Source organism: Sorex araneus, chromosome 2, assembly GCF_027595985.1.
Source record: "Sorex araneus isolate mSorAra2 chromosome 2, mSorAra2.pri, whole genome shotgun sequence".
Lineage (NCBI taxonomy): Eukaryota > Metazoa > Chordata > Mammalia > Eulipotyphla > Soricidae > Sorex > Sorex araneus.
This window is the reverse complement of record NC_073303.1, coordinates 107,398,926-107,413,531: the sequence shown is the minus strand read 5'-3', so window position 1 is coordinate 107,413,531 and position 14,606 is coordinate 107,398,926. Positions and strand designations below refer to the sequence as shown.

General features: G+C 38.7%; 1 protein-coding gene across 1 annotated transcript in view; it reads left to right on the top strand.

The window, feature by feature from the left end:
- The window catches only part of MTBP (MDM2 binding protein), an 81,679-nt gene that overhangs the window by 47,051 nt on the left and 20,022 nt on the right, over nucleotides 1–14,606 (top strand). Inside the window, exons 15-17 of the mRNA XM_004607645.2 lie at nucleotides 4,651–4,768; nucleotides 10,359–10,511; nucleotides 13,354–13,449. Coding sequence (XP_004607702.2) covers nucleotides 4,651–4,768; nucleotides 10,359–10,511; nucleotides 13,354–13,449 — 367 coding nt within the window. The remainder of the gene's footprint in view (nucleotides 1–4,650; nucleotides 4,769–10,358; nucleotides 10,512–13,353; nucleotides 13,450–14,606) is intronic.

Sequence of the window (14,606 nt, the reverse complement as noted above, 5' to 3'; positions counted from 1 at the left end):
AGGTGGGATCATCCTGTATTTTCCCTTCTGTCTCTGACTTATTTCACTCCATGTCATCCCCTCCGGTTACAGCCAAGTTGATACAAATGACATTGCATGACTTCCTTTGTTCCTGTCCTGCATGGTACTTCGAATGTTTCAGCTAACTTTTTGTTTAAATTCCAGTAGGACAATTTTTTATTTCATAGGGTAATAAGAAAATGACCAAAGAATCAGCAGTAGCATTCACCTGGTCACTTTTTCCTAATGTTTAGCAATTTGAAGTTTTAGTCATGATTTTCAACAGACCTTACCACATTTCTGTTGCAGATTTTATGCCCATTATTTTTGCAAAAATGGAGAAAGTGGTATGTGATAGCCTGTGATTCTTTCTTTAAAAAAAAATTGTATTGGGGGGCTGGTGGGGTAGTACAGAGGGTAGGATGTTGGTCTTGCATGTGGCTAACCCAGGTTCTATCCCTAGCACCCATGTGGCTCCCCCAAGCACCACCAGGAGTAGTTCCTGAGCTCAGCCAGGAGTAACCCCTGAGTGCCACCGGGTGTGGCTCCAAATCAAAAGAAAATAAACAATAGTAATAAAATTTTAAAAATTTAAAGACTGCACTGGGATAACTTACAAAGTAAAATGGTTACCCTAATGCACTTAGAACAATTATTTGCTGAAACATGGTCTGAGCTATTTCAGAGTAAAATATAAATAAAAGATCTTCTTCAGAGCTTAGTATCAATAACTAGACTGAAAGGTTCAAACCTCAGTCTTATCAATTGTTACAGAATATCTTTGGGAAAGTTATTTAACTTTTTTTTGGGTCTCCCTCATGTGTAGTGTAGATACTACTGTTACTCATTACTCAGGTTACTGTGGGAATTCAATGAGTTGATGAATATAAAACACTTAGAACGTAATAAATGCCACAAAAAAATGTGAGCTGACATTTGTATTATCATCATCATTATCATTGTTTCGTCATTACAAAGAGAATACTAGCAAGTGAGAGTAATAATGACAGATGTTGAAGGCAGTTTGTGGTTACTCCTCAGTGGGGCTGTTTTCAGTGAGTGAAAGAACTTATCATTTCTTAGTTACATCATGAGCTTTGGAGCCAAAATATTAAAGTCGAATCCTGGTTCTGTATCTACTTTGTTGTGTGGTCTTGGACAAATTCTTGAACCTTTCTGAACCTCCTTTCTCTCTCCTTCCTTCCTTCCTTCCTTCCTTCCTTCCTTCCTTCCTTCCTTCCTTCCTTCCTTCCTTCCTTCCTTCCTTCCTTCCTTCCTTCCTTCCTTCCTTCCTTCCTTCCTTCTCTTTCTTTCTTTCTTGTTCTATTTCTTTCCTTTTTTTTTCCAGAGAGGAATGGCATAGGTTGTGCTGAAAATTGAAAGAATTAATTTGTAAGTTTCCTATAGTGTTGCCCAGTATAAAATAAGCATTGTAGGCATGCTGGTTTGATAAATGAATAAGAATTTAGAGGCATCAGAATTGAGTAGATGAGCCACAGAACACTGTTAGCAGCCACGGGATTTTCTGTAGACCCTCAGTAGTTTGCAGGGTTTGGACAAAGAGGAGGGGAGGGGGTTTCTAGGTAGGCTAGCCACATAGGTGAGCTGTGGAGAGAACTGAGATGGAGTGAGGTTGGTTTAATCAGAATTTGAATACTAACAAATCGTTGAAAGATCAATAGGGCTCAAAGCATTGCAACAATTTTAATAAATGGAATGCATTTTACAAAGAATTATACAAAGTCAGGTCCTAAGATATTGTTAGCACATTGAGTTACAAGAGTGCTCATCTTAGAATTGGAATTGTATCTCTCTCTATGGCTCACACCTTTGTGACTGCTTCCGGTTACACATCGCACTGCACTATTTATGTGAACTGTAAGTACCCTAAATGATCTCTGACTTTCAGCATCTCCCCTGCCACTTTTGCTTTGCTTGGCAGTCATTTCTTAGGACTTTGTGTCTCTTTCTTTTTCTCCCTTTTTTCTGTTTCAGGTTGTTGTTTGTTTTGTGTGGTAGTAGGGTGGAGGTGAGGGACACACACCCAGTGGGGTTCTAGGGTTTCTCCCAGCTCAGTGTTCAGGGGTTTTTCCTGTTGGTTCTTAGGGAACCACAGAGTGCCGTATCCAGACCTCCTCTTGCACTCGAAGCATGGACACCAGGCACTGGAGCTCTCGCTCCGGCCCTGTCTGCCTTCCAGTGTCTTCTCTGCAAGAGCCTGTTCTAGGCTTTGCTGAGTATAAATTTCCTGAGATATTTCTTCCCGTAGTTTTTCTACAGATAATCGTCACATGTTACATTATGGACTCTAGGGAATTACTGGCTAGCTAGTGGTATTCTCTCTAAACCCTGTGTTCTCTGTGGATGAATGTTCCTATTTGCTTTCTCTGTTCTGTCGCCAGCCTAGCATAGTTGCTTGCACAGAGGAGTAAGCACTGATAAAAATGAAATACCTCTTGAAGAATTTCTAAACCTGTCCTAAAATGTGATTCTTTGTGACTTTGAACATGACTACCAAGAATGAAGCTATGATATGAAGCAGCCCTCAGAGTTGTTGTTTGAATCCGTACATCTGCATGCCCATTAGGTAGCAAAAGAAGCAGGAAGGGTAATTTCGTTCCGTCTTTCAACCCTTTGTTTGTAGTCATGCATATTAGAAGTTATTAGTAATTGTTAAGGCTGATCTGCTCGTTCTTTATAAAAACTCTTCCATGTATAACAAAATCAGGCTGGAGGAAATGTCTTAATCCAATCATTTTATTTACCATTGCCTCCAAATTGCTGAAGGTTCTACATAAATGGATTTCCTAGAGAATTCTATGAGGTCATAATTTTATTATTTCAAATATTTTAATGCAAATCCTTTGGTATTTGTACAGTGCTTTTTAAAACAGAATATCCCCATGATAATGTACCCTTTTCTTTGTGATTTATTCAGTAGAGGCATGTATAACCTGCAAGGTCTTTGGCCCTGTGTGTGTATTCACAGTAATATTTCCTTTGTGACTTGTAGCCATCCCATCTCCCCTTTTGTATTACTCTCACTTTTTGTTTTTTTGGTAAAGTGTTTTTATGTTTTTGTTTTAAAGTAGTATTCATAGTTTTCCTGAGACCCTTTGTATGCATTTTACTTATCTGCATGTTTCACTGTCCTGACAACTATGTAAGCAATATGCAATATTGTAACTATGTAAAATATGCAACTATGTATATGCAATGTGCAATATCATATTTCATTTTGCTATTAAAATGACACTAAATTATTCCCACAAGTATATAGAATGTATGCGTGTTTAAGGATCAGCTCCTTAATATGTGATTATTATAGATTCGTATCTTTCATAGTCAGTTAACAGTGAATTATAATACTTTGGGCAGCTAATTTTTACCTTTGATTCACATGACTTGCATTATTTTGTGAACCCAGCAGGCAACTGTTTGAACTGCTAATACTTGTTTTCTTGAAACATATTTTAGTGGAAAACCATGTTAAACAATGGAAAGCAGTATTAAAAAGAGATTATTTGTTATAGATCACATTCTGTAAGGTCACCAGTATTTTATTGCCTTATTAAAAAGGGGCACTGGTATATTTGGGTAGTGAGTGTTTGGTAGGAGTATTAAACACTGATGTTAAATTATCTTGAAACACTCAAGGTCAAATAGTTGAATATGGAAAGGGAAAAATAAAAGTACTTGGCCTTTGTTTCCATTTATGTTTAATTTTTCTTTCTGTTTAAAATTTCTTTTATTGGGTTGGAGAGAGAGCCTAACAGACTGAGTGAAAGCTTTGCATGCAGGACATCCAGTTTTCATCCCTGACACAAGCCTTCCTCCCCACCACTGGGGATAGGCCACAGGCACTGCCAGATATGACCCCAAACAACAGCAACAAATTCCCTCCATTATAATATAAGATCCTTCTGTATTAAATGGTTTTGTTTGGGGTTTTGGTTATTTTGTTGTTACTGTTTTTCATTTTGTTGTTATTGTTTTTTGTTTTAGACTGGAGCGATAGCACAGCGGGTAGGGCGTTTGCCTTGCATGTGGCTGACCCGGGTTTGATTCCTCTGTCCCTCTACCTCTCAGAGAGCCCGGCAAGCTACTGAGAGTATCCCGCCGCATGGCAGAGTCTGGCAAGTTACCTGTGCCGTATTCCATATGCCAAAAACAGTAACAAATCTCACAATGGAGACATTACTCGTGCTTGCTTGAGCAAATTGATGAACAATGGGACTACAGTGCTACAGTTTTTTGTTTGGGTAACACATGATGCTGTCAGGATGTACTCCTGGTTCTCTCTGTGGTTCATTTCTCAGGCTCAGGGGACCTTCTGGGATGCCAAGGATTGAACCTGGTATGCAAGCATGCAAACAAGCGAGCAAGCTCCCTACCCGCTATACTATCCCATCCCTTCCAAAAATCTTTTCTATGGCATTTTACACAGTTCAGGCAATCAAAGATATAGTAAAAGATCCCTGTGGAACATTTTTTGAGTTTAGCATGGCTTAATACAGACATGCATGTTTATGTGTGAGCATGCGTGTGCTTATATATGTGTATATGTATATATATTTGTATGCATTTTTATGTTACAAAATTCTATAAGTCAGTACTTTTCAGTACTTACCTGGTTTTCTTTCTCTGTAGATGCCAGCCCAGTAGCACCTGTTTCTTCAAGTTTAACGGAGAGTAATCCCTTAGAATGGCCTGAAAGGCATGTTCTTCAGAATTTGGAAACTTTTGAGAAAGCCAAACAAAAAATGAGGTAACATTTAAATGGTTCAGACTCTAACTTGTTTTTGTTATTTTTCGAGTTGAGAAAAAATGATGTTAGTATATTTTAGGTGTGAAGCATAATGATTCCATACTTACATCTATTATAAAATGAGTCCTACGGTAAACGCAGTAAAGTGGTTATTGTTCATTACCCCAGAGTTACAAAGGTTGTTTTTTTTTTTTTTTTTTTTGGTCATAAGAACTTTTAAGGCCTACTATAAACTGCAACCTGCCAGTATATGAGATGGTATTTCATTCATTTTTATCGGTTTGTCATTGATTTATAATACTATAGAGTTTATAGTATATAGGGGTATAGTGTCACACCTTTCGTTGTGTGTGACCCCCCCTCCCACAACCGCCACAAAGTTCTAATGCCTTCTCCCTATTCAGAGACCACACTGCCGTTTCTCCGTTTCTCCTGCCTTTCTCTTTTCCTCCAAACGTGCCATAGTTTTCACTGCATCTAAGAGTTTGTTTTGCTGTTTGTTTTTTCCAGTTCATTTGCATTTGTCAATAGTGTAGTACATAGTAGTTGTCTAGTAGTTGTTTTACACTACCTGACCTATGTAATAATGGTAACGGGGCTGGGCAGAGAGGGGTCTCACAGGCATTGTTCAGGAGACCCAGGAGCCCCTCCTAGCACTTACCTGCCAACCCAGTCAGGTTTAATACAAGGACTGGGGGATGCAGTGCTGCTTGAATATAAGAAAAACAAGTAAGGAAGATAGCGATATTCTCCTTTGAATCACTATCAATTGTTTCTGCTGTGCATTCTTGTAGAGTTCTTATGACAACTTGAAGAAGTACAGTTAACTGTTTTCATTTTTTTTTGTTACTTTTGTTTGAGGGGGCTTTGGGCTCCATCTAGTGATACCCAGGTGTGCTCCTGAGTCAGTGCTTAGGAGACCATATGGTCTAGTGATCAAGCACACGCTTCTTGCATGCAGAGCTTGTACTCAGCCCTTTGAACTTTTCTCCGGCCCAATTTTTAATTTAACCATTCAAGGATCAGGTCAGACAAGTTAAAAGAAAAGTCCAATTAATCTTTACAATAAATTTTCAACAGATGAGAGGAATATTTAGTTTTCAGTCTTGGATTTGTTTTTCTTGATTCACTTCTCAAAAAATTGAGCACTTGGGACTTAACTATAGAATGATAAAACAAAAGAGAAAGAATAATTCCAGTCCCTTAAATTACCCGCTTCCCCAAAACTGCAAGTGACAGCTTCATTTTTAATCCTTCCGTTGATGGCATTGGCCACTTTTAACACGTTGTTCAGATACATCAGCAAGTATTTGTTGAGCACCATCTGTGTCAGGCTCTCCTCTTAGAGTCACCTTTAATGGGAAACAGCATAAAAATAAACCAAGAAAGTAAGGCCAGCAATGTAGCTCAGTGGAAGTATACTCACCTTGTATGTATAAGGCCCTGGGCTCAGTCCCCACTGTCACTGTCACTGTCACTGTCATCCCTTTGCTCATTGATTTGCTTGAGCAGGCACCAGTAACATCTCCATTGTGAGATTTGTTACTGTCTTTAGCGTATCGAATACACCATGGGTAGCTTGCCAGGCTCTGCCATGTGGGTGAGATACTCTCGGTATAATACCGGGCTCTCCAATAGGGGCGGAGGAATCGAACCCGGGTCAGCCGTGTGCAAGGCAAATGCTCTACTGCTGTGCTATCACTCCAGCCCTCTCAGTCCTCACACTGCAGAAAAATAAATACATAAGTAAAAAGTAAAGAGAAATAAATAAACACAACAGTTATATTTAGTCCAATGGGTAGGATGCTTGCCTTACATGTGGCTGACCCAGTTTCCATCCCTGGCACTCATGTAGTCCCAGGAGTCCAGCCTGGAATGATCCCTGAGTGCAGAGCCAGGAGTAAGTAAGCCCTGAGCACCATCAGGTGTGGCCCCCAAACCCGGGGAAAGAAATCTTTAATGAATGAAATCATGGACAGAAATGTGAGGCGGTGTAATCTGCTGGAGAAAGTGAAGTGGTGCAAACTTCAATGAGGTCAGGACGGAATCTTTGAGAAGCTTCCCTTGGATTGAGATCTAGTGAATAAAGGAGGGTCTTATTAGTTGTAACATAGACTGAGTTTTGTGGGTTTTTTTTTTTTTTTTTAGCACATTGCTGAGTTTTTTGAAAGGGTTTTACAGCAGAGTGGTATGATCTGATTTTGCAGAATGACTTTTGCTTTTTTGTGGTAAATAGATTGTAGGGACAAGATATTAAGAGCAAAGACATCCTGTTCCGCTCTCTTGCCAGTTAAGTAGCTTTTTCTGTAGGCTAAGTGAGTGAGAGAGATTTGCAACCAGACTAGTCACAGATTCGGTATTTATTTTGGTGGTAAATTGAGATTTAAAAAAAAAAACAAAAAAAAAGCCCTGTGATTAAATAAATTAGATGTTGATGACAGGCAAAAAGAGACATCTTAGGGGCTGGAGCGATAGCACAGTGGGTAGGGCGTTTGCCTTGCATGCGGCTGACCCAGGTTTGATTCCCAGCATCCCATATGGTTCCCCAAGCACTGCCAGGAATAATTCCTGAGTGCAGAGCCAGGAGTAACCCCTGAGCATTGCTGGGTGTGACCCAAAAAGTAAAAAAAAAAAGAGAGAGACATCTTAGATCCTTTCGATTTCTACCTTGAGCAGAAGGATGAGTGTTGGGAAATACCCCTTTGCTTCTTTCATGATGTTCTTTGCTCTGTTTTCCTTTTTCCTCCACCCTCTGAAATAGTTTTAGCATTCTGGAGTGATTTTTTTCTTTGAAATTGTATTTTTTTCCCTCTCAATAATCCATCTCTTTTCTATTCTGTGATTTTTTCTTTTAAATTTTATTTTATTAAAGCACAATGATTTACAAAATTATTTCCAGTGGGTTTTAGATATACATGATCCATCACCAACCATGCCACCAGTGTCAGCTTCCCTCTGCCTCTCCTACCCAAACCCCACCTCCCCCCTTGACAGGTACCTTTTAAAGTTTGGGTCTCATGATTTCAACGTTGTTGACACTGTCCTTTGGATATTTAGTTCTGTCCTTCCTTAACAGCACTAGTGAACCTAGACCTGACCCTTAATCCCTGTTCCTTCTCATCTGTCTCTTCTCTCCTTCCACCCACCCTCCACTCGTTGTCTTTCCTTCTCTAGATTTTGGGACTAAGGGTGGCCTAGGCATTCCCCCGTTAAACCTTTGCCTTTCCTCATCCAGTAACCCTAACAATAAGTGACATCATCCTCTGTTTATCCTTCTTCTGGCTTACTTCACTTAACCTAATGCCTGTGTTCGAAAATCTTTCTCCGACGTTTGCTTTTACCTTTTGTTATATTTTTGGCAGTCATATTTTCAATACCTAATTGTGTTTTGTTCTCTTCCTTATATTTTTTATTGCAATCTCTGACTTCATTTATTGAGAAGAAACAGTAAGGATTAATTGGACATTTCCTTTAGCTTGATTTATCTGTTTCTTGAATGATCTCACTAATTTGTTCCTTTGGTATTTTTATTTTTGTGTGTTGTGATTTTTTTTTGGTTTCATTTATTTTTTTAAATTGAAAAATATATCTTGATAGTATGATTTATCACGTTTGATTTTTTTAAATTGCTTTGTGTGCCGAGAGTGTTGTATAAATATGAATTGTTTCTCCATTATATCTGACATGTAAAGTGATTGAGAGTAGTATTCATTGGCACCTCCATCCTGAATCGCTGCTAGAAAACAGTTAAATAGAAATTAAATTAAATTCTTTTTGTTTTTGTTTTTTGGGTTACACCGGCGATGCACAGGGGTTACTCCTGGCTCTGCACTTAGGAATTATTCCTGGCGGTGCTCGGGGGAACCATATGGGATGCTGGGAATTGAACCTGGGTTGGCTGTGTGCAAGGGAAATGCCCTACCCGCTGTGCTATGGCTCCAGCCCCCAGAAATTAAATTAAATTCTTAATGTAGTTTTTGCCCTCTTGGGTATAAAGTTCAGAGAAAATATTTTAGTGTTTTTATTATGTTTATATTTTTAATTTAAAAATAAATGGATTGGGAAGGGGCAGGGGAATTGTTAGTATATTGTTAATCTTTAATGCAGAAATATATATCTAAAACATCGCATCAACGTATTAATCACATAATTACCCAAAATGCTTGATTTTATTTGAGCAATAGAATAATGAAGAAATAGTTGAATTCATGCAAAGTCAGAAACACCATTTTTAGTTTTAAAAGATTTTATTTTTGTTATGGTAACAGCAGTAGTGAAATTTATGACTTAGTCCTTGGTGAGACATTTAGCATTATCTGAAACTATTTTCAGATTTCTAGATTTAAAAACTTGTGTGGGATTTAGGAGGTATATAGAAGGATAGATTAGAAATTGGAAATTATAGTCTGTAATGAGAAATTAGAGTGTCTAATTAGGAGTCAGTCTCGTTCTCACTTTATCATTCTAAATAACTGCCTGGCTCCTCTTTAATGCAGCCTTTTCTGATAATCTCTCTACCCAGAGAGTTGGAATAATGATTGCTTTTTAGGCTTTGTATGCAGATTTTCATTTTACAAAGTACTTATTCTCAGGTGTCCCTTTATTTTAAGATATTCTGGTGGGTTTTCTCCTCCAAGGAAATTTGTGAGGACTAAGAATATATTCTATATAAAGTAGCTGAAAAGTATAAAAGCTTTTCCATATTTTAATAACAATCCAGTGCTTATTCATTATGTCATAATCATGGCTAGAAAGGACCGTGGAGAGATGTCTGATTACTGTTTCATTTTATACTTGCACTTCAAGTAATCTTTCAAGTTTATGTAATCGTTGAACGTTCAGTCTCTGCTCTCAAGATTTACAATACTGAGGGATTTCAGAACATATAAGAGAGATTAGAATTTTATAGGATTAGTTCACACTACTAAATAATTATTCATGCTGTGAGTAAAGAAACATTTGCGGGCTGAGGAGATAGCTCCAAGAACTTAGTGCGTGTTTTATATGCAGAATCCTAGATTGGATCCCTGACACCACACGGTCCTGTGAGCACTGCCTGGAGTGACCCCTGAGCACAGAACTGAGACTCACCCCTGAGCACTGCTGGCTGTGCTCCTAAACCCCTCCCTCCCAAAATAATATTTTTGTTAGCTTAAGTAGGAACATTATTAGTAGTAGCAGGGTAACCATAAATTGTTTGGTTGTTTTTTTTTTTTTTTTTTTGGTTTTGGGGACATACCCGGCGATACACAGGGGTTACTCCTGGCTCTGCACTCAGGAATTACTCCTGGCAGTGCTTGGGGGACCTTATGGGATGTTGGGAATCGAACCCAGGTCGGCCGCATACAAGACAAACACCCTACCCGCTCTGCTATCACTCCAGCCCCGGTAACTGTAAGTTTTATTGTGACCTCAATACACTTTTTGAAGAATTGATAGTAAATTATTTGCAATGACTTTTTCCCCCTGTGAATGTGTAGTTCTTTGGTTTTCTTTGTGTGTTTTTCTAGTTTCTTCTCAGATGAACTTTTCCTGACTGTGGTCACTTAAACGCCAGTTTTAATAAGCCTGTATGATATTATTTTCACAGATCTGGTTCATTTCCTCGTTCATCTGAACAGTTGCTGGGCCACAAAGAGGGTCCACGGGATTCTGTCACATTAGATGCTAAAGAATTGCTGAAATTTTTTACCTCAGATGGATTGCCAATTGGAGAGCTGCAGCCTTTACAGATTCAAAAGGGGTGAGTTAATAAATTTAAAATTCCCAGGAAATTTTTTAAGTCTTTTTTTTTTTTTCCAAGAACATGGAATCTCATTTTTCCAGTTAAGGGAAGCCCTATGTAGGCAGAATTTGCATGGTTGATCCCATTGTGTGATTTGGCCTTAATCCCCACATTTTGCCTTAGCTAAAATATCCTCCTGCTTTATGATGCTGAGTATAAGGGAAATAGGAATAATAAAAACAACTTCAGTCTTTCCATTTTGGAAGTGCTTAGCATTTACTTAACATTCAAAAGACAATACTTGCCCGCTGACCCCCTCTTGGGGGTCTACACTAGTGGTGCTCAGAGCTTACTCCCAGTTTTGTGCCCATGGGCCACCACTGGTGATGCCTAAAGAGTCAGATGTGGTGCCAGGGATCAAACTGGGTCAGCCACTTGCAAGGCAAGTGCCCTTATTGTTAAACCATTTTTCTGACCCAAAGACTTTTGTAAGAGAAACAATATAATTTGACTTGCAAATATTTTGCTTTACTATTACCCGCTGTGTTGCACTATGGTTTTGATTTTGTGGCTACTTGTTATGATATTACTAGTCACACCTTGTAGCCAAAAGAGCACAGATTAACTGAAGAGAATGGGAAAGTAATGAAAATGATTTTGTGCATGTATCTGTGTCTATGTGTGTGTGTGATATGTACCAAGAAAATGACATATTTTTTTCATTTATTTAATTTGGAGTTTTTGCTTAAATCATTTAAGCATGAATTGGAAGTCAAATGAATTTACTTAATCTGAAGTATGTCATTTGCATCTTTCTGGGACCAGAATGTCTTTCTAATTGCAGTTGTATAGGAGAAATCTATTTATTCTGTAGTTCACAGGTGAGTTATTTAGGGTATTTGATATAGTTCCTTGATGTTGGGGAGGAACTTCATCACTATTGAATATACCTTCTCTTGAGGGCCAAAGGGACTGTGTAGCAGGTGAAGTACTTGCCTTGCAGGCAACTGACTAGAGTTCAGTCCCCAGAACTCCTACGGTTCCCCCAGCCTGCCAGTCGTGATCCCTGAACTCAGAGCCAGGAGTCAGCCCTAAGCACAGTTGTGTGGAGCAAAAAGCCCCTATATATCTATATCTACATTTTGCCCGCTCGAGCAAATCGAAGAGCAACGGGATTACAGTGATGACAGTGATACAGTGGTATCTTTATTAATGTGAAGATTTAAGAATAATCTAAGGCAAGAACAAAGACCCTAAGTCCTCCTATTAAATTTCTACCTGTAGAAAGAATCATTTTGAAGTGCTGTATTTAAAGTAGAGCGTGACTTCTAAATATACCACATAATATTTATATTGAGAAAACACCTATTAAGTTGTTTCTGTTAGCATGAGCAAGTGAAAGTAAACTTAAGCAAAGACTGGAGCACACGCTCTGCGTACAGGAGCCTGGGCTCAGTTCTGACTCCATGGGTGCCCCCGTGCCACAAGGAGCAACCCACAGCCCGCCTCGGTAATAAATAACGTGAAGCAACGTGACATACAGTTGCTGACAAATAGGAATTGAAATAAAAACTGGAGCAGAACATGGTAAAGGAAAGAGTTACTAAGTTACCTAAGGAGTCCTATAATAGAAAGTTATTCATGTTTATAATCAGTTGTCAAAATGCTGGGGTCACTGCCTTACTTGTAATGGACCACTTGCAAGTGGATTTCGTAGAATATAACTGCTTTTTTTTTCATTCACTATTAAAAACATCTTATTTCAGTATAATAATTTTAAATGCTTATTATACTTCCCTCTTTATTTCCAGTGACTGATGAGCAGTTTTAACTACTAATTCTATAATAGAGAAGTAATAGCAAACTTATTCTCAGTACTTGATTTTCTACACACTTTTGAAGTCTCTGAGTTCAAGATTCTGGTATTTTTTTTTTACCTATTAGCTATGTAAAGCCTGTTGCTGCATATTTCTCCTATTTCCTTCTAACCTTTTCTGAGCTACAGGAATATGATCATGAATAATCAGGATATTATTTGATCGGTGTCTGTATCTCAGTTAAGAAGGGACACTGTCAGAGTAACCAGAGTTAGTTGCACTTTTTTTGCATTAACCTCTCTTTCCAAGTCTGATATACCCCTGCTCTTGGTGTGGAGGGATTGAATAGGAGCTTTTGATATGTGCTCGTCATATGCTTAGTTCTAGCTTGCTGCCTGATTGAAAACCAACTTCAAGGGCCAGAGCAGTAGTACAGTGGGGAAGGCATTTGCCTTGCTTTGATTCCCATCATCCCATTTCCCCGCTCCTCCGAAATCTAACCCTCTCAGCACCTCCAGGAGTAATTCCTGAGTGCAGAACCAGGAATAAGCCTTGAGTATTGTCCAATGTAGCCCAGAAAATGAAAGAGGGGGATGAGGGGGGCTGGGTAGAGAAGAGAGAAAGAGAGAGAGGAGGAGAGAGAGAGAGAAGAGAGACAGAGAGGGAAGAAGCCAACTTCAGAAGAACTGAAGTCAGCTAGTGTTTATATCCTCTGATATTTAAAGGATTACTGATACCTAAAGTAGGTGTTGAGATGACATAAATGCATAAACATTAGTGTCCTCTAACAAGAAAAAAAAAATCCATGAACAAGACTGCTTCTTGAATTTTGATTAGTCATTTTTTTTGTCTTGATCTCTCCATTTCTGATAATAATTTGGTACAAGCAGAACCCTCATAACTTCTAGTATACTTCATTTTTACTCCATGTATGATTCACTTGCAGAATAGCAAATCCTATTTCTAGCTTTAGATACTTTCTCTGTTTCACTAAGTAAACTTTAAATATAAATGAAACCCTTCCCTATTTATTTATTTTTCAGGGAGAAGACTTTCATCCTAACACCAGAACTTAGTCCCCAGAAGCTACAGGGTTTGCCTTTTGAAAAAGCCTCAGTATGTCATTACCATGGAATTGAGTAAGTTTTGTTCCTTATACTTTACTTCCCTGCACGTTATGGCTGCAGTTTATGTAAAATGAACGTGAAGGGGGGGAGTGTGACAGTGGCAGAAATTGAGATCTAGAGTCAAGAGAAAATGTATCCAAAAGCAAAGCAGTTCACACACATCATTTGTCTCCTACTGAAAAAAATTTTTTTTATTTGATGATTAATGATTAATGAGTTTCATAGAAATTTTAATCAAAATAATTTTGGTCTTCATGTTATGGATGTATATAGACTTCTGGTCATATGAATATTCCCTGGTCCTTAAATTACCTTTTAATTGCTCAGAAGCCATAAGTGAAATGTTTTCCTGTTTGTAGCATGGTAATTGTGCATGTTTTTGCTGTTGTGGGGATCACACCTGGATGTTCTCTGTGCTCTGATGTCTTCCTTGGCAAAGGTGTGTGAGCGCTCTAGCCACTCGTCATGAGCACAACAACTAGAAAATGTACGCGCCCCGCAACTAAAGAGAACTAAAGTTCTCCCTGCGCTCCCCCCGAGAGGCACCTGTGCAATCACCACAATCAGTATGCAGCTCTTGGTGAGCACCATGACAAAATGTGCAGGAGCCGCAGTCTGGTGTGTGGCCCTCAGCACGTACCACAGCCAAACGGGCGAGTACCACCGCTGGCCAGACTGATCGTCACAACGACAAGGAGCGAGGACAATTTTTTAAAAACATAGGTGTCAGTGGATGACTGGAACATTCTGTTTGTCTTCGCTTGTAAACCTAGGCTTATTTCATGCAAACTTTAAAATACTTCCCTGACAGTCGCTCACTTGGGGTGATAGACTGACTGTATAGAAGATGATAGAAGAAACTGTATAGAAACACATGATTTGAGTAACACATAAATAAGAGGTAGATTTCAGGTACATAACTCTGAGTTGAGCAAGTAAGTTCCAGGAATTGTTTGAGAGAATTTCAAAGCAGATATCTAAACTTAGTTGGAAAGAACAAATTAGAATTTGCCTGGCAATAAAGGGAATGTCTGGGGGAAGAGTCAGGAATAGAGGCGCATATTCTAAAAAAGGCCATCGCCTTTTTCATTTTGAATAAGACTGACTAATACACTTTATTATGGTGAGATCAGATCATAAAGTCATAAGATGATTGTTGACAGAGCAAG